Source organism: Hippocampus zosterae, chromosome 13 (assembly GCF_025434085.1).
Source record: "Hippocampus zosterae strain Florida chromosome 13, ASM2543408v3, whole genome shotgun sequence".
Lineage (NCBI taxonomy): Eukaryota > Metazoa > Chordata > Actinopteri > Syngnathiformes > Syngnathidae > Hippocampus > Hippocampus zosterae.
Genome location: NC_067463.1, coordinates 17,805,502 through 17,830,037, shown reverse-complemented (window position 1 = coordinate 17,830,037; position 24,536 = coordinate 17,805,502). Strand labels below are relative to the sequence as shown.

General features: G+C 41.6%; 4 protein-coding genes across 5 annotated transcripts in view; 1 reads left to right on the top strand and 3 right to left on the bottom strand.

The window, feature by feature from the left end:
* Positions 1-24,536, bottom strand: part of LOC127612590 (neuronal acetylcholine receptor subunit alpha-3-like) — a 34,904-nt gene that overhangs the window by 3,197 nt on the left and 7,171 nt on the right. For both annotated transcript variants that reach the window (XM_052083312.1, XM_052083311.1), the window contains exons 2-6: positions 23,984-24,123; positions 21,199-21,243; positions 18,876-18,985; positions 18,316-18,523; positions 1,912-2,517 (exon numbers count right to left, since the gene is read on the bottom strand). In XM_052083312.1, coding sequence (XP_051939272.1) covers positions 1,912-2,517; positions 18,316-18,523; positions 18,876-18,985; positions 21,199-21,225 — 951 coding nt within the window. In that variant the 5' untranslated portion in view covers positions 21,226-21,243; positions 23,984-24,123. The remainder of the gene's footprint in view (positions 1-1,911; positions 2,518-18,315; positions 18,524-18,875; positions 18,986-21,198; positions 21,244-23,983; positions 24,124-24,536) is intronic.
* Positions 6,527-9,260, top strand: LOC127612607 (uncharacterized). Its single transcript, XM_052083338.1, has 3 exons — positions 6,527-6,649; positions 6,994-7,110; positions 8,108-9,260. Exons 1-3 carry the CDS (start codon positions 6,542-6,544, stop codon positions 9,194-9,196), a joined length of 1,314 nt encoding a protein of 437 aa, XP_051939298.1. The 5' UTR covers positions 6,527-6,541; the 3' UTR covers positions 9,197-9,260.
* Positions 9,825-11,889, bottom strand: LOC127612615 (uncharacterized). The gene is made up of 2 exons (XM_052083351.1): positions 10,945-11,889; positions 9,825-10,685 (listed from the first exon to the last, which is right to left on the bottom strand). The coding sequence occupies exons 1-2, from the start codon at positions 11,779-11,781 to the stop codon at positions 10,359-10,361; spliced, it is 1,164 nt and encodes a 387-aa protein (XP_051939311.1). The 5' UTR covers positions 11,782-11,889; the 3' UTR covers positions 9,825-10,358.
* On the bottom strand, positions 12,549-15,279 carry LOC127612606 (uncharacterized). Its single transcript, XM_052083337.1, has 3 exons — positions 15,157-15,279; positions 14,696-14,812; positions 12,549-13,698 (listed from the first exon to the last, which is right to left on the bottom strand). Exons 1-3 carry the CDS (start codon positions 15,262-15,264, stop codon positions 12,610-12,612), a joined length of 1,314 nt encoding a protein of 437 aa, XP_051939297.1. The 5' UTR covers positions 15,265-15,279; the 3' UTR covers positions 12,549-12,609.

Sequence of the window (24,536 nt, the reverse complement as noted above, 5' to 3'; positions counted from 1 at the left end):
ACCACTTTTCCATAGCAGGCACCACGAGCTCTTCCCACATCAGAGATAAATCACATTCATGAGGTTATTTGACATCTACCAGAGGACTGTGTAACAATTTAACAAACCAATATCTGTCAAAGAGGTTTTATGTCAAAGGGGATGCAAATCGACTTCTCAGTCAAGCTCAGTCTGCAGCTCAACTGCTGGCTGCAGTAAAGAAACGTTCTTTTGTTCTGAACACACCATCAAAATCAGAGTTTTACAAATGTGTAGTAGTGAATTTAAAATGTCGGGTGTTGTTCCTAACCCACTTAATGAGTAGCTGTGGATTTCGAGCAGGTTGGGTTAATTATTTTGAGGATTGGATTTAGGTGTGCTGATGAGCTGAAGCTGTTCACCATTTTGGAAAGTTGTTGTCAATTTAATGTAATATTTTGGTGGTGGCTGGAGGGGGTATGTGGCGAACAGGGTGCTTCAGCAGACGGGGCTGCCGTGCCCCTGGCGCATCTGTGATTTTGGTGAAAAAAAGTCAACAAGATTTTAGACTCTGTAAAACCAAGCGTAATGGTAGCGCAGATGGTGTAATGCGATTTTTGTGGATTTAAACAGGGCGCTGGCAGACAGATTCTGAGCTCCGCAGACATGTGTGGCAGGATGTTATTGTACTCACAAAAGTGGGGGATAGCCGAGTCATTGTCGAAGTCAATTCATTGAACCATTCATTCATTCATTCATTCATTCATTCATTCATTCATTCATTCATTCATTCATGCATTCATTCATTCATTCATTCATCTTCCTAACCGCTTGATCCTCACTAGGGTCGCGGGGGGTGCCGGAGCCTATCCCAGCTGTCTCCGGGCAGTAGGCGGGCGACACCCTGAATCGGTTGCCAGCCAATCGCAGGGCTCATTGAACCAATTATTATCATTACAATCTTAAAGCTATTTTAATAGTACCCCGCTGTACAACTTGGAGGGGTGCATGGCGGTCTCTAAATGTACACATCACATGCATGGCCAACAACATCGTCCGCAAGGTCAGCTCTTTTTACCTATTTAGGTATTTCACCGATATGAATGCACTACCAAAGGAAAGAAGAATCTACCCATGGATAAAGTTGACTGCTTAGCCCGAGACTTTTGCTGGGCACAAAAATAGGGCCCATCATGCGAGCGGCTAGTTGTGGTAACCCCTGACCAGGGAATATTGTTTCTCAGCAGAAAATGTTTAAAAAGAAATATTTTGGGGTTTTTTTAAACCACAGCTATACTGTGTGATGACTTGGTAACTCATTTCCTTGGTAGCTTTTACTTTGCGGTTTGAGTAGTTTTTAACCCCTTGGTGGTTCAAAATCCTGAACCAACAAATCTTGAACTGGTTCAAATCCTCATCCTAATGTACATATAAGAAACTCAGCATTGGACCCAGCACCACCGGGTTTTACCTTTTTCCCGGCAATTTTAGGCATGTAGCTATCATGTTTATTGTTGTTGCTCTCTGTTTTGTCTTTGGATTGGAGCAGAAATGGCTGTGCACCACACATTCTACACACTGATTCAACGTTACGTAAGCAGGTAAAATCCATCCATCCATTTTCTATTCCACTTGGTGGGCTGCAGCCTACCTTTGACTGGAAGCAGTGCGGTACATGCCGGACTGTTCGCCAGTCAATCACCAGGCCAGGCACAAATCGACAAACAACTATTCACTCTCATAACCACACCAATGGGCAATTGAGACTTCGGTTAAACTAACATGCATGTTTTTGGAATGTAGGAGTAAGCACCATGTTTGGAATAGGAAATGTAAGAAACAAATAGCAGTCATCAGTTGGGTTTACTTCTTCTATTTGGCAGATGTACCTCTGTTTGACACGTTGTGACATGACACTCCCGTCTATGCACAAATGGATGAAGGAACTCTTGCCTGCGTCAAGTTATTCTTCCTCTTCTTGGCTCCTCTGCCTCCTCCTCCCCCTCCAGCTCCTCCTGCCTCCCCACTGTCGTCCAACCCTCCAGCCTTGCTGCCGTCTTCATCAGTTGGTCTCCGCATCAACATAATCCTCGGCAGCACTTTTAGAAACACCGAGCGCACCCATCCGGGCATCGTGTGCGTCATGGGGGTGCGGTAATGCACGTTCAACACGAAAACCGTAATGACAATGCTGAGCGTGACGAAGATCATGGTGAAGAGCAGATACTCTCCAATCAGCGGGATGACCAGAGATGTGGAGGGGATGGTCTCGGTGATAACGAGTAGAAATACAGTGAGGGAGAGCAGGACGGAGATACAGAGCGTGACCTTCTCTCCGCAGTCGGACGGGAGATAGAAAACCAGCACTGTGAGGAAGGAGATGAGGAGGCAGGGGATGATGAGGTTGATGGTGTAGAAGAGTGGCAGTCGACGGATGTAGAAGGAGTAAGTGATGTCTGGGTAGATTTCCTCGCAGCAGTTGTACTTGATGTCATGCTTGTAGCCTGGAGCGTCAATGATCTCCCACTCACCGCTCTCCCAGAAGTCTTTGAGGTTGACCTAAATGACGGATACAAAGCTGTAGTTACACAATCGATGACGTTGTCCGCCAGTCTGAACGATCCAAATTTGGATCTGCACCACATACTTTCCACATTATAAGGCGCTTCGGAGTATAAGGCGCACATTCAATGAATGGCCTATTTTAAAACTGTTTTCGTAGAGAATGCAAGCTACTATAGTGCCTGAGGTTGTGCACCCACTAGATTTCTGGTAATGTGACTGAATTGGCACCGGAATTCAATTTTGACTGCTTTTCTTCGAGGGTTTCCTAAAATCGGTTTAATTTTTGAGCATGCCTGAACAGCACACTCCCGCTGCCTAAAAGGCTTTGAGACAAATATAATCAAGACAACGAAAATAATATTTAAAATAAGATTTAAGATGGGGCGGCCCGGTAGTCCAGTGGTTAGCACGTCGGCTTCACAGTGCAGAGGTACCGGGTTCAATTCCAGCTCCGGCCTCCCTGTGTGGAGTTTGCATGTTCTCCCCGGGCCTGCGTGGGTTTTCTCCGGGTGCTCCGGTTTCCTCCCACATTCCAAAAATATGCATGGCAGGCTGATTGAACACTCTAAATTGTCCCTAGGTGTGAGTGTGAGCGTGGATGGTTGTTCGTCTCTGTGTGCCCTGCGATTGGCTGGCAACCGATTCAGGGTGTCCCCCGCCTACTGCCCGGAGACTGCTGGGATAGGCTCCAGCACCCCTCGCGACCCTAGTGAGGATCAAGCGGTTAGGAAGATGAATGAATGAATGAATGAATAAGATTTAAGATCAAAGTGGTGTCAGATTTTCTTAAGAATAATAAAGGCACGTGTCTGCAAGATGCCGCTCATCAATGTTACTGTTGATGCAGGTCTCTTGAGAATGTAACTCCCAAGTCCTTGTTATGAAATGCTCATCGTTTGTCTTTCATTCACAATTCAAGACAATGGTGAGTACTTTTTGTTTCCTCGACAGTGTGCTTGACTTATGAGACTGTCGCAATCCCATCTTGCTAAGGTGATATATTTGGCAGCAGCTGCCCACTTGAATTTAAATGAAACAAAAATAGTGACGACTACAAACGTTTACAAATTGGCACTCAAGTAGGCTATGTTCGTACTGCAGGTCAATCTTGTGATTGTCATGGTTCTGTTTGTGACCAACAGGTGGCACTGCAGGGCTCCGCCTGCAACTGCACACCTGTTGGTCATTGTGTCATTAGTTGTCTGTATAAAAGGACTCCCCGCACGATAACTCAGTGTGGTGTCATTGTTGTGTGTTGCTGTGTGCACGTGTCATGTTTTGTTTTCAGTCTTAGGTTTTGTTTGCTACTTTGGATTCGTTTTGTTTTCCAGACTTTAGGTGTTCTGGATTTCGTTTCCTGAGTATTTTAATACAACTCGTCAAGTTCACCCGGCTCCTGCCTCCTGCCTGCTTTTTGGGGTCCGCCACCACCAACGTGACAAAGATATGTATCACATTTTTTTTGTGTACATTATAGATTTTTTTTTTCAAATCTGACCTAGGCCTCTTTGATGTGTGGATGTAAATTGGAGATGTGTGTACGGTAGCTGTTGTGACTGCATTATGGCTGCACTGGTCAGTCTCATCCCACCTATATGCTATCAAAAGGTGGAAAATGGCACAATTTTCTTTCTTTAAAAAAACAAAAAAAACATTACGTGCAAAGAACAATGGCGGAGAAGGCTGAGAAAACAGTCAGCAGCAAAAGGAAGACCCTTCAGATAAATGGAGGGGGTTGGTCAGTTCAAGCACAAAATTGTTGAAATTGCCGCAAATGCATCAGGAGTGTACGGAGCCCCTAAGGGGACATGGAAGGAAAAAAAAAACTTTGCGAGATCTCGCAAAGTAATGCGAGATCTCGCAAAGTAATGCGAGATCTCGCAATGAAAGATTGCGAGATCTCGCAAAGTAATGCGAGATCTCGCAAAGAAGGATTGCGAGATCTCGCAATACTTTATTTATTTATTTTTAATGGTCGTTGACCTGCTTCCGGGTCATCGTACGTGCTTCCGGGTCATCGTACGTGCTTTCGGGTCATCGTACGTGTAAACGCAGACAACAGTTATGGAGTGTGTTCTTTTCCTGCGCGTTGATCTACTTCCGGGTCAGCTTGGCGAATGTTGACTGTCGTGCGCGGCTAATTTGAGCGACTACACACGACATCGGAGGGGGAGAGAATAATGGAGGAGGACTTGGAAAACTTCTTGCGATCAAGAAATGTCGCTCAGGTGGACATTACGCGCATGAAAAGCGACAAGGTGGGCATACACCCATACACTAACATAATAAGCGTAGCAATAGCAAAATGGACACTGGCTCCGACACTCCACTTTCTCTACTGTTAATTTTCTGTTTTGTAAATACACTACTGTAGTGCAAACCGTTTGATTCTTTTGAGAAGTAAGAAAAGCATTACATAAATTCTATTATTATTATTAATCCTAGTAGTAGTCATCGTAGTAGTAATTTGTCATGCAGGCCTCCAAATACAGTGAGAAACTAACTTGGCGGGGAAAGTGAAGCTAGCATTTCAGGGAAAGTGAAGCTAGCATTTCTATATACTCTACCTGTACTGTTGATGTTCTTAGTTCTTACAATAATGACTTTATGTAACACAATTCTAAAAAGACATCACAGTTAGTAAATGTGCTGCTGCTTCCTGATGTATTATTATTATTATATTATGTAATATTGAATACAAATAATGATGACTGCTCTGTACCATCACTCATGTTACATTTGTTAAAAGTTATTATTAATCAAGTCAAAATTTCAAGTATTCATTCTCACAATTTATCTTTGCAGGTTGACATGGAGGTAATTTCTCTGATGACTGAAGAGCAAATGGTCAAATATATCACTTCCTATGGTGATCGAATAGCTGTCCTTTGCTTTTGTCAACAAAAAATGGCAAGATTTAAAAATGTTTCTGCTGAAAAGCCTAACAGGAAGATTGAAATTGGGTGGCTCCATTTTGATAGAAATGAATTCTATCAAGTGAGGACAAGCAATGGTGGAGGAACAAGGCATGCCAACATGAGAAAAACAGCTACTGTGGCTCAGATTTTGGAGTTGGGAAAAGAGCTATTTTTCCCAGATGGAAGCTCAAAAAAAGGACCAGTTGGTGACTTTACTTTTGAGGTCTGCGATTTTAAAAGAAATCCGATTGCTCTCGATGAAACGGTTGGCAGACTCTACGAAAAGACCAAATTGAAGCTTCTTAGATTTTACATTTCCACAAAACAAAATCCTCCAACATGTCAACCGGGTGAATGCAGTGAAGCTCCTTTATCTGTTCCCAACGTGGTGGGAGAAAGTTCACAGAGTCTTGAAGATGGATCTCATCTTGATGCAAATGATGGACACTCGTCTGACAGTGACATCGGAAAACAGGTTTGTGCCATTTGGTGCAATTTTTGTCATGTTGGATTGAAGTAAAACAGAAGTGAAGTCATTTTGCTATTTCAAAAATTTAAAAACATTGTGTCCCAGCAATGAACATGTTCACAATACAATAAAATACATCCTGATTTATATAGCGCTTTCACAACAGTAGCAGCTGTAACAAAGCGCTCAACAAAACAGTTAACATAAAGTAAAATAATAAACACAACACATAACATAAAACACGGACAGTCGTGAAGTGTTTGCTTAAAAATGCATCTGAGGGAAAATTAACAACAATCTTAAACTGGTTCTGAAGTTTAATCCTAATCTGTATAGTTTGCACAACATGTCTTTGTTGTATTTGTTTCAGAGTCTGCATTTGCAAGCAAGATTCAAAAAACAAAAAGGAATTACGGAGACTGGAACAGCAGAAGGGGCAGGAAAACCCCAACCGTCTCATTCAACGCCAACAACAAATAATGAAACAGACATTGGCGAGGGGTAGGACATCAACACAAATGAACAGGATGCCGTTTGGATTAATCTGCCAAATTCCAAAGATTTCTCTGACGCTTGCTTTGACATTATTGACCTAAACAGAGCAGTTCCCAATGCCTCCTCACAAACAGAGATGGAGTCCATCTGTTATGACACATTTGAAGAAGCAGATACAGTTGTATGGGATCCAGATGACAGCCTTGTTATAATAGATCAGGATGAGGCGGCAGTAACCATTGGGGTAAGGTAGAAATACTAACGCGGGTGTTAAAATACATACAAGGTATTTGAGTGTGAAATACTCAGCTAATTAATGACAGTACATAGTTGTACTTCTCTGTTTCTGAAATATATTGTTTCTGTTTTGACATTTCTTAAAATCAGTATGGAATTACTATAACTTCCAAATGATTTTTTGTTTGTTCTGTGGGGAGGTGGGAGACAGGATGATAAAGAGATGTAAAATGTCCATTTGGAAAGACTTGCAGTGTACTGTAAATAACAGTCTTCAAACAGGCTAAGACATTTTATGGGTCATAAAATCATACATTTGTCATTTAACACATTGTTAAATTCATTCTTCAGAGTACTGAGATGTATGGAGGGACTGAACAGGCTTCACAACTCCCGTTACCTTCTGACAATGAACTGGCTTCACAAGTTGTACAGTCCCTACAAGAGGAGGGACCACAGACTGCACAGGTAAGCTCTACTGCAAGTAATCCTGAATGCTTTTTCTAAACTACTTAATGATTTTACACAACTGTTAAGTAATATAATAATACCCATTTCCCACTGAAACAAGTGGATGGTAGTGATCCGTGGCGACACGCAACCAATTGGCATACTGTATTGTCCGTTTCCCATTGACCAACAGAAGGCTATTCTGCGAACAACCATCCGCGCTCACACTCACACCTGGGGACAATTTAGAGTGTACCATCAACCTGCCAAGTATGTTTTTGGAATGTGGGAGGAAACCGCAGTACCCGAGAAAACCCACACAGGCCCGGGGAAAACATGCAAACTCCACACAGGCAGCCGGGATCGAACCCACGACCTCTGCACTGAGGTTGAAGCGCTAACCACTGGACCACCGGGCGGACCACAAACCAAAATACTATATATAATTTCAAAAATACCTTCCATGAAATCATTTGACACAGCTCACTTTAATGTTAGTCTTGAACTGCAATTTTCCCTTGAGTGCTTTCCGTAGTTTGTTGGTCCTTGCCAGGCATTTATAGGACCCGGCAACATTTCAATCACCTCTCTTAGCTCATCCGCCCCTACACACCTGCCCGGCGCCTGAGGTCTGCGGAACAGACATTATTAGAAGTACCTAGAACAAAACGGAGGCTCAGAGGGAATCGAGCCTTTTCCGTTGCTGGTCCCTCTCTCTGGAATGACCTCCCACTGACCTCCCCCTTGGTGCTCATCTTTAAAGCCCACCTCAAAACTCAGTTGTATTCTTTGCCATTTGACTCAGATTTGATCTTAGTTTTACTGTTTGGCGCTATCTACCATCTTTGTTACTGATGTATTGCTTTACTGTTGTATATGTTAGTTGCTCCATGTACAGCACTTTGCATGCAGCAGCGATTGCTGTTTGAAACTGCTCGAGAAAAACAGTTGGGTTGAGTTCATATTTCACCTCTGCTACCTTTTTCATGTTTTTTTAAATGTTTTATTCTTACAGGACAGTGGAACACATCGTTTACCGCAAGACTTGTTCTCAATTTCAAGCAGTCCGCTATCCCCTTCAACCTCACCGAACAATCTAGGAGATCCAAGGACACCATGGCGTGCAGCCATTTGTAGGATCAAGGTTGTTGATGATCTTTTGTCTGTGTTTATGGACTGCAGCATAATGGAATTCAATTTAAAGATTAAGTTTGTAAATGAAAACGCTATTGACGATGCTGGTGTGTCAAGGGAGGCTTACAGTGCATTCTGGGAACAATTTCTTGAACAGTGTGAAGGGGAAACAGAGCGGGTTCCAAGGCTCAGGCCAGATTTCTGTGAGGCTGAATGGCAAGCGGTTGGGCGGATCTGGGTGAAAGGATTATTAGACCATGGTGTCATGCCAGTGAGGCTATCAAAGGCTTTCGTGTTAGCTTGCATCCATGGCATTGACTCAGTTGATCGAGACATCCTAATTTCATCATTCCTTAACTACCTTCCTCCCATTGAGAGGTCAGCAGTTGAGAAGGGCCTCCAGGGCACAATGGAGGAAAGTGATGAAGAGGACTTGCTTGACATATTTACAAGGATGGGTTCCCACTGCCTCCCGCCAAAGAATATCTTACAGCCTTCCATTGAAACAATGGCTCATAAAGCCCTTCTACAAGAGCCCAAATATATTCTTGATTGTTTCGCCACAATATTGCATCTTGTGCATTACAAATTACCGGACAAGGAAAGTGTGTTGTCCTTGTATGATTCAAAGAAGGCCACAGGCAAAAGAGTGTTGCAACTGCTTGAAACAACCAAGACGGTGTTGTCTCAGGGGGAGCAAGCAACCTTTAACTATCTTCAACGTTATGTGAAAAATGCTGATCAAACCAAAGCTGAAAAAATCCTGCGTTTCTGGACTGGTTCCTCTGTCATCTGTGTTGACAAAATTCTCGTATGCTTCAATGGTGAAAGTGGACTCAACAGAAGGCCTGTTGCCCATACCTGTGGAGCCACACTTGAAGTACGATGTACATACAGCTCTTACCCTGAATTCCGCACAGAGTTTGACAATATTTTGTCCAGTAACCACTTAGAAATGGACATCCTCTAAACCTGACAACTCTCCTGATCAGGCCTATATATTTATGTGCATGCGAGTGTGTATGTATACACACACACACACATTTTATATATATGTATCTATAGATATATCTATAGATATCTATAGATACATATATATAATCTATAAATGTGTGTGTATACATAAATGTATATAGATATATCTAGTGTATATATGTCTATATATATATATATATATATATATATATATAAAAAATCTATATATAGATATATGGTGTGACTTGAAGCATTTTATTGGCTCTGTGGTTCATTTGCACTTTTGAGATGTAAAACATTCCATTTTCTGCACCACTTATTCACATGATGGTTTCAGGCAAGATGGGAGTTTTCAGTTTTACCCAAAGGTCTGAAGTTGTACATTCCATTTAAAATGTTGAGATTAATGTTTGTAAGATTTTGTCAATGTGAATAAAATTTGTTCCAAATCATTCTTAACAGTTTTTTTAAACACAAGAAACCACCTGCTGACGAAAGTGAGGAGTGACAATTACGCAGTCATCATTTGCATGCAGGTGAAGATTCAATTGGGATGATGTACAATTATGTAGGAATACTCCCCAGCATCCACGTTGGTTAAGTATTTGTGAATAAAGTCGGGAACCAAGAAAGAATGTTTATTTACACCGATAATGCTTTGACAGACAAACATTTTATATTGTAGATAATATATGTTGTCCTTATACTGTACAGGTAGAAAAACAGCAGATCAACAATGCTTTTAATTATGATGGGTATATATTATTTGTCATCAAAAGTGTTTCAATTATCCTTTGAAGGTGAAGTGATAAAAGAAATGACAATGGTCAAATTCAGGCTTCAGTAAATGTTACTTCTCACACCAGTTGAGGAGCCGTAATATAGTTTGGTCCAAACACCAAGCAATACACAGATTGCTGTAATTTATAAAGTGTATGCAGAAAATTGGTGAAGATTGCACGGCTGTCTGTCCTATGTGTTGTGTTATTTTGACTTCAAAATGGCGCAGTGAGAGTGGCTGCCTTTCCAGCAGCCGTGAGAGTGGCCGCCTTTCCAGCAGCTCCTATATTTTGTATATTTTATATTCTTCCTTTCATAAATTTGCTGCTGTGAATTAGGAATTTCTCCATTGCGAGTCTAATAAAGGTTTTCTTATCTTAAAGAGTAGCGGTGAGGGCCTCTCTGAGGTGTAAATACAAGTTCACAGCCTGAAATGGATCTTTTGGTGGCATTAGATCGGACTGGGCCATTAAAAAAGCACACAATGCAAATACATCTGGATCACAAGGCATGGTCAAACGAAACACACACTGGCTTTTGCACAGTTGAACTTGTTCATTGTCAACCGGGGAGAGGAAGTCCGTTGTACCATAAAGTTCAGGTAACGTATACATCACGTTGGGCCGACCACTGGGGACATTCATGTTCTTTGAGGGCCTGATGAGATGGCTGTTCCAAACTAAGGCCGTGTCATCCAACTCATCCTGTTGAAAATAATATACAGCCAGATTAAATAAGAGTTGCACAGTCATATCGGCTTTTATGAGCAAGAACTTTTAGCGTGAAGCTGCTTTTTTGTCTCACTCCTCCCCTCTCATGTGTACCACATCTGCCCAACTTTTACTTCACCTTCACCACACACCATTATCCTCTTGGGTGTTCCTGTCCACTTTCCCATCAACTCACTCTCACATACAAAAATACACATTTAATTAACGAGTCTATCAGAATGTATGAACTCACCTGAATAAGTCCCATGCAACAAAATTGTAGGATGTTTTTGTCCAGAAATCCACCATCAAAGAAGCCATTGTCTCTGAGGTCTGTGAAGAGGGATAACCAGAACTCCATGCACTGGCTGCGAAGAAACCGCCACCAATATTCAATTCTTTGATTGGCGGTGCTGGCTCCATCCAAGTAACTGTCAAGAGTGCTGCCTGGCGGTATTGGCACGAGGAAACGCTGAAAGCCTTTGACGTGACCATTTTCAGTCCCAAGATCAGCTCGAACGATTCGAGGACAACCCCCCAAACGGTGCACAACGTCGATGTAGTAACCCCCAATCAACTTCGGGTCACTACTAGTTATGTAGGCATTGAGCCACATTATTTTCCTTGAAAAACCATCAATAGCCCCATTGATACAAATTCCAAATGGTTTCAGTTTGTCATAGGAGTCCATGTGCCATATAAAATTGGGCCCTTTGGAGAAGTAGTTTCGCCGTCTCAAACGTCTTGCTTGCCTTAACGACACTCCTCTCGGATCCAACTCTTTCAGGACCAGACGAACGTCCTCTTTCCTGACAAGAAGTCCATATTCTCTGCACTTACTGTACATCCACCTGTAACCGTGTAGTTGTCCGGAATGCTGCAATTGGTTGCGAATGAAGTCAACCAGGACTGCCAAGTCATTGAACGTTTTCCGACGAAATAGTCCTCTTTGGTTCAGCACTCGCTTCAAATGTCTTTCACTTATTTGGAAACCGTACTTAACATCAAGAACAGATTTAATGTCTTTGTATTTCAAGCCGATTTCAAAGTAAAATTCTATTAAACTCACGAACGGTTGAACACGCTCCATAACTGTTGTCTGCGTTTACACGTACGATGACCCGGAAGCACGTACGATGACCCGGAAGCAAGTCAACGACCATTAAAAATAAATAAATAAAGTATTGCGAGATCTCGCAATCCTTCTTTGCGAGATCTCGCATTACTTTGCGAGATCTCGCAATCTTTCATTGCGAGATCTCGCATTACTTTGCGAGATCTACGGAGCCCCTAAGGGGACATGGAAGGAAAAAAAAAACTTTGCGAGATCTCGCATTACTTTGCGAGATCTCGCAAAGTTTTTTTGAATCTTCACCTGCATGCAAATGATGACTGCGTAATTGTCACTCCTCACTTTCGTCAGCAGGTGGTTTCTTGTGTTTAAAAAAACTGTTAAGAATGATTTGGAACAAATTTTATTCACATTGACAAAATCTTACAAACATTAATCTCAACATTTTAAATGGAATGTACAACTTCAGACCTTTGGGTAAAACTGAAAACTCCCATCTTGCCTGAAACCATCATGTGAATAAGTGGTGCAGAAAATGGAATGTTTTACATCTCAAAAGTGCAAATGAACCACAGAGCCAATAAAATGCTTCAAGTCACACCATATATCTATATATAGATTTTTTATATATATATATATATATATATATATATATATAGACATATATACACTAGATATATCTATATACATTTATGTATACACACACATTTATAGATTATATATATGTATCTATAGATATCTATAGATATATCTATAGATACATATATATAAAATGTGTGTGTGTGTGTATACATACACACTCGCATGCACATAAATATATAGGCCTGATCAGGAGAGTTGTCAGGTTTAGAGGATGTCCATTTCTAAGTGGTTACTGGACAAAATATTGTCAAACTCTGTGCGGAATTCAGGGTAAGAGCTGTATGTACATCGTACTTCAAGTGTGGCTCCACAGGTATGGGCAACAGGCCTTCTGTTGAGTCCACTTTCACCATTGAAGCATACGAGAATTTTGTCAACACAGATGACAGAGGAACCAGTCCAGAAACGCAGGATTTTTTCAGCTTTGGTTTGATCAGCATTTTTCACATAACGTTGAAGATAGTTAAAGGTTGCTTGCTCCCCCTGAGACAACACCGTCTTGGTTGTTTCAAGCAGTTGCAACACTCTTTTGCCTGTGGCCTTCTTTGAATCATACAAGGACAACACACTTTCCTTGTCCGGTAATTTGTAATGCACAAGATGCAATATTGTGGCGAAACAATCAAGAATATATTTGGGCTCTTGTAGAAGGGCTTTATGAGCCATTGTTTCAATGGAAGGCTGTAAGATATTCTTTGGCGGGAGGCAGTGGGAACCCATCCTTGTAAATATGTCAAGCAAGTCCTCTTCATCACTTTCCTCCATTGTGCCCTGGAGGCCCTTCTCAACTGCTGACCTCTCAATGGGAGGAAGGTAGTTAAGGAATGATGAAATTAGGATGTCTCGATCAACTGAGTCAATGCCATGGATGCAAGCTAACACGAAAGCCTTTGATAGCCTCACTGGCATGACACCATGGTCTAATAATCCTTTCACCCAGATCCGCCCAACCGCTTGCCATTCAGCCTCACAGAAATCTGGCCTGAGCCTTGGAACCCGCTCTGTTTCCCCTTCACACTGTTCAAGAAATTGTTCCCAGAATGCACTGTAAGCCTCCCTTGACACACCAGCATCGTCAATAGCGTTTTCATTTACAAACTTAATCTTTAAATTGAATTCCATTATGCTGCAGTCCATAAACACAGACAAAAGATCATCAACAACCTTGATCCTACAAATGGCTGCACGCCATGGTGTCCTTGGATCTCCTAGATTGTTCGGTGAGGTTGAAGGGGATAGCGGACTGCTTGAAATTGAGAACAAGTCTTGCGGTAAACGATGTGTTCCACTGTCCTGTAAGAATAAAACATTTAAAAAAACATGAAAAAGGTAGCAGAGGTGAAATATGAACTCAACCCAACTGTTTTTCTCGAGCAGTTTCAAACAGCAATCGCTGCTGCATGCAAAGTGCTGTACATGGAGCAACTAACATATACAACAGTAAAGCAATACATCAGTAACAAAGATGGTAGATAGCGCCAAACAGTAAAACTAAGATCAAATCTGAGTCAAATGGCAAAGAATACAACTGAGTTTTGAGGTGGGCTTTAAAGATGAGCACCAAGGGGGAGGTCAGTGGGAGGTCATTCCAGAGAGAGGGACCAGCAACGGAAAAGGCTCGATTCCCTCTGAGCCTCCGTTTTGTTCTAGGTACTTCTAATAATGTCTGTTCCGCAGACCTCAGGCGCCGGGCAGGTGTGTAGGGGCGGATGAGCTAAGAGAGGTGATTGAAATGTTGCCGGGTCCTATAAATGCCTGGCAAGGACCAACAAACTACGGAAAGCACTCAAGGGAAAATTGCAGTTCAAGACTAACATTAAAGTGAGCTGTGTCAAATGATTTCATGGAAGGTATTTTTGAAATTATATATAGTATTTTGGTTTGTGGTCCGCCCGGTGGTCCAGTGGTTAGCGCTTCAACCTCAGTGCAGAGGTCGTGGGTTCGATCCCGGCTGCCTGTGTGGAGTTTGCATGTTTTCCCCGGGCCTGTGTGGGTTTTCTCGGGTACTGCGGTTTCCTCCCACATTCCAAAAACATACTTGGCAGGTTGATGGTACACTCTAAATTGTCCCCAGGTGTGAGTGTGAGCGCGGATGGTTGTTCGCAGAATAGCCTTCTGTTGGTCAATGGGAAACGGACAATACAGTATGCCAATTGGTTGCGTGTCGCCACGGATCACTACCATCCACTTGTTTCAGTGGGAAATGGGTATTATTATATTACTTAACAGTTGTGTAAAATCATTAAGTAGTTTAGAAAAAGCATTCAGGATTACTTGCAGTAGAGCTTACCTGTGCAGTCTGTGGTCCCTCCTCTTGTAGGGACTGTACAACTTGTGAAGCCAGTTCATTGTCAGAAGGTAACGGGAGTTGTGAAGCCTGTTCAGTCCCTCCATACATCTCAGTACTCTGAAGAATGAATTTAACAATGTGTTAAATGACAAATGTATGATTTTATGACCCATAAAATGTCTTAGCCTGTTTGAAGACTGTTATTTACAGTACACTGCAAGTCTTTCCAAATGGACATTTTACATCTCTTTATCATCCTGTCTCCCACCTCCCCACAGAACAAACAAAAAATCATTTGGAAGTTATAGTAATTCCATACTGATTTTAAGAAATGTCAAAACAGAAACAATATATTTCAGAAACAGAGAAGTACAACTATGTACTGTCATTAATTAGCTGAGTATTTCACACTCAAATACCTTGTATGTATTTTAACACCCGCGTTAGTATTTCTACCTTACCCCAATGGTTACTGCCGCCTCATCCTGATCTATTATAACAAGGCTGTCATCTGGATCCCATACAACTGTATCTGCTTCTTCAAATGTGTCATAACAGATGGACTCCATCTCTGTTTGTGAGGAGGCATTGGGAACTGCTCTGTTTAGGTCAATAATGTCAAAGCAAGCGTCAGAGAAATCTTTGGAATTTGGCAGATTAATCCAAACGGCATCCTGTTCATTTGTGTTGATGTCCTACCCCTCGCCAATGTCTGTTTCATTATTTGTTGTTGGCGTTGAATGAGACGGTTGGGGTTTTCCTGCCCCTTCTGCTGTTCCAGTCTCCGTAATTCCTTTTTGTTTTTTGAATCTTGCTTGCAAATGCAGACTCTGAAACAAATACAACAAAGACATGTTGTGCAAACTATACAGATTAGGATTAAACTTCAGAACCAGTTTAAGATTGTTGTTAATTTTCCCTCAGATGCATTTTTAAGCAAACACTTCACGACTGTCCGTGTTTTATGTTATGTGTTGTGTTTATTATTTTACTTTATGTTAACTGTTTTGTTGAGCGCTTTGTTACAGCTGCTACTGTTGTGAAAGCGCTATATAAATCAGGATGTATTTTATTGTATTGTGAACATGTTCATTGCTGGGACACAATGTTTTTAAATTTTTGAAATAGCAAAATGACTTCACTTCTGTTTTACTTCAATCCAACATGACAAAAATTGCACCAAATGGCACAAACCTGTTTTCCGATGTCACTGTCAGACGAGTGTCCATCATTTGCATCAAGATGAGATCCATCTTCAAGACTCTGTGAACTTTCTCCCACCACGTTGGGAACAGATAAAGGAGCTTCACTGCATTCACCCGGTTGACATGTTGGAGGATTTTGTTTTGTGGAAATGTAAAATCTAAGAAGCTTCAATTTGGTCTTTTCGTAGAGTCTGCCAACCGTTTCATCGAGAGCAATCGGATTTCTTTTAAAATCGCAGACCTCAAAAGTAAAGTCACCAACTGGTCCTTTTTTTGAGCTTCCATCTGGGAAAAATAGCTCTTTTCCCAACTCCAAAATCTGAGCCACAGTAGCTGTTTTTCTCATGTTGGCATGCCTTGTTCCTCCACCATTGCTTGTCCTCACTTGATAGAATTCATTTCTATCAAAATGGAGCCACCCAATTTCAATCTTCCTGTTAGGCTTTTCAGCAGAAACATTTTTAAATCTTGCCATTTTTTGTTGACAAAAGCAAAGGACAGCTATTCGATCACCATAGGAAGTGATATATTTGACCATTTGCTCTTCAGTCATCAGAGAAATTACCTCCATGTCAACCTGCAAAGATAAATTGTGAGAATGAATACTTGAAATTTTGACTTGATTAATAATAACTTTTAACAAATGTAACATGAGTGATGGTACAGAGCAGTCATCATTATTTGTATTCAATATTACATAATATAATAATAATAATACATCAGGAAGCAGCAGCACATTTACTAACTGTGATGTCTTTTTAGAATTGTGTTACATAAAGTCATTATTGTAAGAACTAAGAACATCAACAGTACAGGTAGAGTATATAGAAATGCTAGCTTCACTTTCCCTGAAATGCTAGCTTCACTTTCCCCGCCAAGTTAGTTTCTCACTGTATTTGGAGGCCTGCATGACAAATTACTACTACGATGACTACTACTAGGATTAATAATAATAATAGAATTTATGTAATGCTTTTCTTACTTCTCAAAAGAATCAAACGGTTTGCACTACAGTAGTGTATTTACAAAACAGAAAATTAACAGTAGAGAAAGTGGAGTGTCGGAGCCAGTGTCCATTTTGCTATTGCTACGCTTATTATGTTAGTGTATGGGTGTATGCCCACCTTGTCGCTTTTCATGCGCGTAATGTCCACCTGAGCGACATTTCTTGATCGCAAGAAGTTTTCCAAGTCCTCCTCCATTATTCTCTCCCCCTCCGATGTCGTGTGTAGTCGCTCAAATTAGCCGCGCACGACAGTCAACATTCGCCAAGCTGACCCGGAAGTAGATCAACGCGCAGGAAAAGAACACACTCCATAACTGTTGTCTGCGTTTACACGTACGATGACCCGAAAGCACGTACGATGACCCGGAAGCACGTACGATGACCCGGAAGCAAGTCAACGACCATTAAAAATAAATAAATAAATAAAGTATTGCGAGATCTCGCAATCCTTCTTTGCGAGATCTCGCATTACTTTGCGAGATCTCGCAATCTTTCATTGCGAGATCTCGCATTACTTTGCGAGATCTCGCATTACTTTGCGAGATCTCGCAAAGTTTTTTTTTTCCTTCCATGTCCCCTTAGGGGCTCCGTAGGAGTGAAACCTCCACGCAGAGCCATATTTACTTCTGTAAATTGCTTCAATCATGTTAGCTGACAGTTTGTGAAGTTAATCATCCATCCATCCGTTTTCTGATCCACTTATCCTCACTAGGACTAGGGTCGCGGTGGAGGACCCTATCCCAGCAGTTTTGAGCAGTAGGCCTGGGAAAACCCTGAACTGGCTCACAGCCAGTCGCAGGGTACACTTAGACACACAACCATTCATGGTCACACTCCCACCAAGGGACAATTTGGAGTGTTCCATTAGCCAGCCATGCATGTTTTTTGGAATGTGGTAGGAAACCAGAGTACCCAGAGAAAACCCACGCATCCTCGGGGAGAACATGCAAACTCCTCTGGAATGAAACCTTGCACGTCTGCCTTAAGAAGCCGACACGCTAACCAGTCGACACCGTCCGCCCTTGAAGTTAACTAGCTGTCTGAAATTCATACCATCTAAATGGAAATATCAGATATTTGAAAGCATTTGTCACTTAATTAGATCAGTGTCCACATGCTTCAGAAAGGAAAGATTAAATTCAATATAAACAAATAGGTGTTCAGTAATCCATTCATCCATTTTCTAATCCGTGCGTGCGCTGGAGCCTTTCCCAACTGACTTCAATCAGTAGAACTGGTTGCCAGCATATCGCAGGACACACAACCATTCAGACTCACAATCATACTTTGGGACAATTTAGAGTGTTTAATTAAATTAAAAAAACATTCATCATATGTCACTAACTTCACCAAAGTGACACTACTGCATATCTACTTTTGCATCCCCGTGTATTGTCCCAAACACTGACCTTAGATCCAATAAGTACCAGGTCAATTTTGGCTTTGTCATAAGTCCATGAGCCGAACTTCATTGAGCAGTTCTGATAGTCGAACGGGAAGTAGGTGATGTCCATAGGGCAGGAGGATTTGAAAATAGCGGGAGGAATCCAGGTTATGGTACCATCAAACTTGAGCAGTGCCTTGGTTTTATCCTCCACCAGGAAATCCCCAACGGCACTGCATATGAAGCGCATGTGTACAGTATGTGTAACAACATCAGCGTTGACATGGCGATTTGAAAAGGACACACAGGTTAAAGGATGACATGTTAAATACTGAAGACGACATGCAAACAAGAAACAGGATAAAATAGGTGGCATATTTTTGTTCCTGCGGCAGCTACGATAATAAAAAGAGGACGTATAGCTATACATTCTTAGTCTGTTTGTTCTAGTGTCATTCGGAGACATGTAAAGAATGTAGCACCAGAGGCTGAATAAACTATGTTGTTATCCATTGTCGTTCAAATCTCGCACGACGTGTGCATTCGTGGTGGCAAAGAGACGGTTAATGGGATTGACGCGCTCACTTGTTGTACAGAACAATATCGGGTCTCCAGATCTTGTTTGATGGGACTCGAATGAACTCTATTCCATCAAAATCATCGGGCATCCATCGCAGCTTGTAATCATTCCAAATCTGAAAAACAACGAGAGAGGTCGATGATCAATCTGTTTTTGCTGTCAAAGCTGCAAGCTGTACAGGCCCCTCAAGAAACCAACATGCATACAAAAAGTTTAAATGAGTATTTATTCTTAGTGTGCACTTTCTTCTTGCAGAAAACAACTATCGGTATTTACATACCCCACCCCCCAAAAAAAAGTAAATAATAATTGTATGGTGGGGGTTTAATGCATTCATGCCTGCTTGAAGCACGTACTGTGTAACTGGGAGCAAAAAATAACATTTACCGGGTACTGAGCGTCTGTTTTATGGAGCAAGTAAATCAACAAAACGACAGGATTCACTTGCTATTCTGTCAACATACCTTGCAGGTAATGTTTCACGATCCATTAGTCTTGGCCATTTGCATGCCAATCAAGATGAAGTCTTTCATTAGCCAGGCGGATTAATGCCCAGTACCACCCCGAGAGCCGTTTCATTAACCACTTCATGCTACACTGCCTTTCCCATTTATCTGGGATTATGTTAAACCGGAGATGAAATTCCTGGTAGGGTGAGCTGGATGCCTTATTGTTTATAAAATGCCACCGATTCCACACTGACGCAAACATAGAAGCGCTTCAAATCCGCTGATATACAGAACATTTTGTATGACACAAAATACATTTGCGAACCAGGAGGGTATGAAAGCACGTCATGCATTAAACTCATTTGACAAGGTTCAGATCAACGTATGAAGCAGCAGCATGAGTAGAATGTTTTTACAAAATGAGTTGAATATACCGTACCTAGAAACAGGCCTGGAGATGCGCCTGGAGAGTTGTTACAGTGGTGTTAATCCGCTCTCATGATATTCTTAACAATAGATAGCTGAGACTCAACAAACAAAAGTAACCTCTACAGACAATTTTAATGAATTTTTGAGTGGAGAAAAAAAATCGCGGCGACAACCTGTGTTGAATGAATGGTATCACCATCAAACAGACATGTACTAAGTTAAAAATCGTGACTCTAACGACACGCGTCAATTAGGCTCTTATCAAAAGCACTTGAACGCACACATACAATGAGAGCAAATATGACGATTGAATGAGTATGTGGCAGGGCGAAATCAAGAGTTTAGTGTATGTGGCTCAAGTCCTGCAGAGAGGAACTGTGTGACGATACATGCTATTGTTAGCAATGACCCTTTTCACCCATTTGAAATAGCTTTGTTTTACTGGTACAACCTTGAGTCCTGTGTTTAACATTTCAGTCAAAACTGGAAACGCCGTCATGGCATGCATGGAGTGAGGCTAAAGCAGGCATGTCCAAAGTCCGGCCCGGGGGCCAAATCCGGCCAGCGGTCGAATTTCATCCGGCCCTCGGCCCCTGTCATAAAATCAGTGCCGTCTGGCCCGCAGGTTGGGCGCAATGGAACACGTGTTGCATTGACTGAGGTCTCGTAGACTGGTGAGTGATGTTTCATAGAGTACTGCTTCCCTCTAGTGGCTAAATGAGTAATAGCATTCACTAAATGAGTAATAGCATTTAGACACTAGAGGGCATCACTCACGAGTTAACAAGACACATCACTCCGTGTTTATATTGACTGATATGTCATATTTCAAATGATCCTTGCAGTTGTGGATATGTGTATTGCTTGTTCATTTCCCTGTTGTTCGAGTCAAAGGTTTTGTGACTATTGAAAAGTCATGGTGATACATTTTATGTTTCAAATCAATCAATTTGCACTCAGGAGACTTCAGTTTAAGAAAAAGTCAAGTGAATAAGCAGTTCCATGTGATATACCTGTTTCAAATGAACCAAAAGAAATTCTTAAGATTGTTGAAATTAAAATAAAAATGGAAATGTGAAACAGACTGGCTTACTAAAATTTGTTGAACAATATTGTTGTTCAATGTAAAGAATGTCAGCCAAGGTCGGCCCCCGACATTTTACCACATAAAATCTGGCCCCCTTGGCAAAAAGTTTGGACACCCCTGGGCTAAAGCATTAACAGTGGCATTTCACACTGATTAGTCCGTAGAGCTACTCTTCACCTCTGCTATTGTGGATCCTTCTAAGTAAAATGAGAAGCACACAATTTGACAAGTGTGTCTTTGTACCACACAAACATTGAAAGCCCATCTCTTGTGGTGGTCCACACGAGAATTTGATCAAATTATTTTACCCAGTAGTGTGTATGATGTGTATGTGTGTGTGAGTGTACGCATACACATACTTACATGCCTGAGCCACAAATTTGTTTCCATGATCTGATTGACCTCATCCTGTAGAGAAGCAGAGAAGGATGTGAACTTGTGTGTATTTTTTTCCCAGTGAGTCCAATATTGCGTATGGATTCCATCAAGAGAAAGTGGGTCACTGTCCCAGTACAATTGCTTGGGTGTAAAATGCTTTGTGTTTTTGTTTCCATGGTTGTGCTTTATTGGATATATTCATTCATATAAATGAAATTATAATGTTTTTGGGCGGCCCGGTAGTCCAGTGGTTAGCACGTCGGCTTCACAGTGCAGAGGTACCGGGTTCGATTCCAGCTCCGGCCTCCCTGTGTGGGGTTTGCATGTTCTCCCCGGGTCGGCGTGGGTTTTCTACGGGTGCTCCGGTTTCCTCCCACATTCCAAAAACATGCGTGGCAGGCTGATTGAACACTCTAAATTGTCCCTAGGTGTGAGTGTGGGCGTGGAAGGTTGTTCGTCTCTGTGTGCCCTGTGATTGGCTGGCAACCGATTCAGGGTGTCCCCGCCTACTGCCCGGAGACAGCTGGGATAGGCTCCAGCACCCCCCGCAACCCTAGTGAGGATTAAGCGGTTCGGAAGATGAATGAATGAATATAATGTTTTATTGCTAGCTTTTCTTTTTTCATTTTAACTGCTGGATCTCCCTATACTTGTTCAGCAACAGAATCGACATTGCCACGTTCATTAAAAACAAAAATAAAACATATGCGAATGCAAGAAAAAAAACCTGTGGAATGACCTGCATTTCTCCATAAATTGGTCATAAAATGTGATCTTATGTTCATCTGATTAACAAACTGGACAACACCCTTATTTTTTTTAAAAAGACCACACCAACTATTGTTTTCACACCAAATAAACATCACAGCTGATGAAATGAAGTGGTTGGGTATCCTTTGGCGACAATCACCTCTAACAACGGGTTTGTGCACTGCAGTTGCAGCTCAGATCTGCACAACTGTCAAGAAGAATTTTGGACAATTTCTCTTGACTAAACTGATTCAGCTCTCCAACAGTCTTGAGATGTCTGGTGTGGTCTCTTGAGGCCATGCCACAGTATCTCAATTGAGTTAAGGTCAAAACTGCACCAGTTCAGAAGGCTTCGATTGGCAGAGGGATGTCTGTGGCTTCAGTTCGCCTGCAGAATTTCTTGATTAACTTGGAAATGAATTTTCTCATCAACGATATAATGCATTCGAGACCCGAGGCAGCAAAGCGATGATGCCCACTTGTTTATGCTTCATAGTTGAGATGAGATTTTGATGGTGGTGTGCTGTGTTTTTTTTTCCCCTCTCCACACAACATTTTGCCATTATTGTGTTGAAACCCCAAGGCACTTTTCAACAAACTTACTCTGCGGCCGTCTTTTTTTTTTCTTTTTTCCCAAACTGCAGTGGCTACCTCTTAGATGTCCTCAAATGACAATCCATTCTTGATTTATGATTTTTGTTTCTGAAATCACGCCTAAATTGTTCTTGACCTCATTGATAATTCCTGCTGTGATATTATAGTTAGCTGACTCCGCATTGAATGTTGACATTGTGTCTTCAATGAAAACATGAACACATATTTTTTTGTCTTGTATGACTCTGAGCAGGCTGGGTTTCTCAACTGCAATGTTGTGACTTAGCTGAAGATCAGATCACATTTCATAACGGCCTTCCTGTGTGGAGTTTGCACGTTCTCCTCTTGCCTGCGTGGGTTTTCTCCAGGTTCTCTGGTTTCCACCCACATTCCCAAAAACATGCATGGTATATTAATTGATCACTCTGAAATTGTCCTTAGGTGTGATTGTAAGTGTGAATTGTTGTTTGTCTATGTCAGGCATGTCCAAAGTCCGGCCCGCGGGCCAAATCCGGCCCGCGGTTGAATTTCATCCGGCCCTCGGCCCCTGTCATAAAATCAGTGCCGTCTGGCCCGCAGGTTGGGCGCAATGGAACACGTGTTGCTTTGACTGAGGTATCTTATCTAAATGAGTAATAGCATTCACTAAATGAGTAATAGCATTTAGACACTAGGGGGCATCACTCACGAGTTAACAAGACATCACTCCGTGTTTATATTGACTGATATGTCATATTTCAAATGATCCTTGCAGTTGTGGATATGTGTATTGCTTGTTCATTTCCCTGTTGTTCGAGTCAAAGGTTTTGTGACTATTGAAAAGTCATGGTGATACATTTTATGTTTCAAATCAATCAATTTGCACTCAGGAGACTTCTGTTTAAGAAAAAGTCAAGTGAATAAGCAGTTGCATGTGATATACCTGTTTCAAATGAACCAAAAGAAATTCTTAAGATTGTTGAAATTAAAATAAAAATGGAAATGTGAAACAGACTGGCTTACTAAAATTTGTTGAACAATATTGTTGTTCAATGTAAAGAATGTCAGCCAAGGTCGGCCCCCCGACATTTTACCACCTAAAATCTGGCCCCCTTGGCAAAAAGTTTGGACACCCCTGGTCTATGTGGATCCTGCGATTGACCAGTTCAGAGTGTCCCCTGCCTACTGCCCTAAGTCAGCTGGGATAGGCTCCAGCACACCCGTGACCCCTGTCTACCACTGAGCCACCCTTAAAAACAATTTAATTCATCCTTTGACTATAATTATATTGAAAGTGAATCTTCACCCGATTTTTGGCACCACCTAGAGTGCACAGCGCATCTGCCCATGTCAGTTAATGAGCGAGCCAGCCCTGTGCCATACCATGAGCAGAACCCGTCTAAATAAATGATCACATTTATTCAGCGTCTGTGTGAGTTTAACTTACAACTTTGACCAGCTGTGAGATGGAAACTTCAAACTCCACCGTGACAGGGTCTGAGACGTTCTCCACTGGTCTGATGAACTGGTTGTACCTCCTGAAGAGCTTTCTGAAGAGGCGATCTTCTGCTTTCGATGCAAGGCTGTCTGAAGGTGCAGTGAGAAAAGAGACAGGCAAGCCAAAAGCACGTGTACTTGATAAAAGTGCATCTGAATTTGGAAAGGAAATGTCAGATCAAATCAATGTTCATGGATGAGGTCGAGTCGGCAAAGGGAAGCTGAAGAAATAATAACTTATATAGTTTATGCTGCGAGTTCATGAAGAACAAAGCACGGAATGTATTCCTAAAAAGTCTGTGCAATTTATTATTTATTATAATTATTATAAATCATTATGTGCAGTTGGAAGATAAACATTGTGCTTGAACGTAGGAATTCAAAAAACGACTTGGGTATTCAATTAAAATGTTGCACATAAAAGCTACATAAAAATTTACCTTAATAAATGTTATTTAAAAAAAATGAAAATGATTAAATGCAAATGCATTGTACTTTTACTT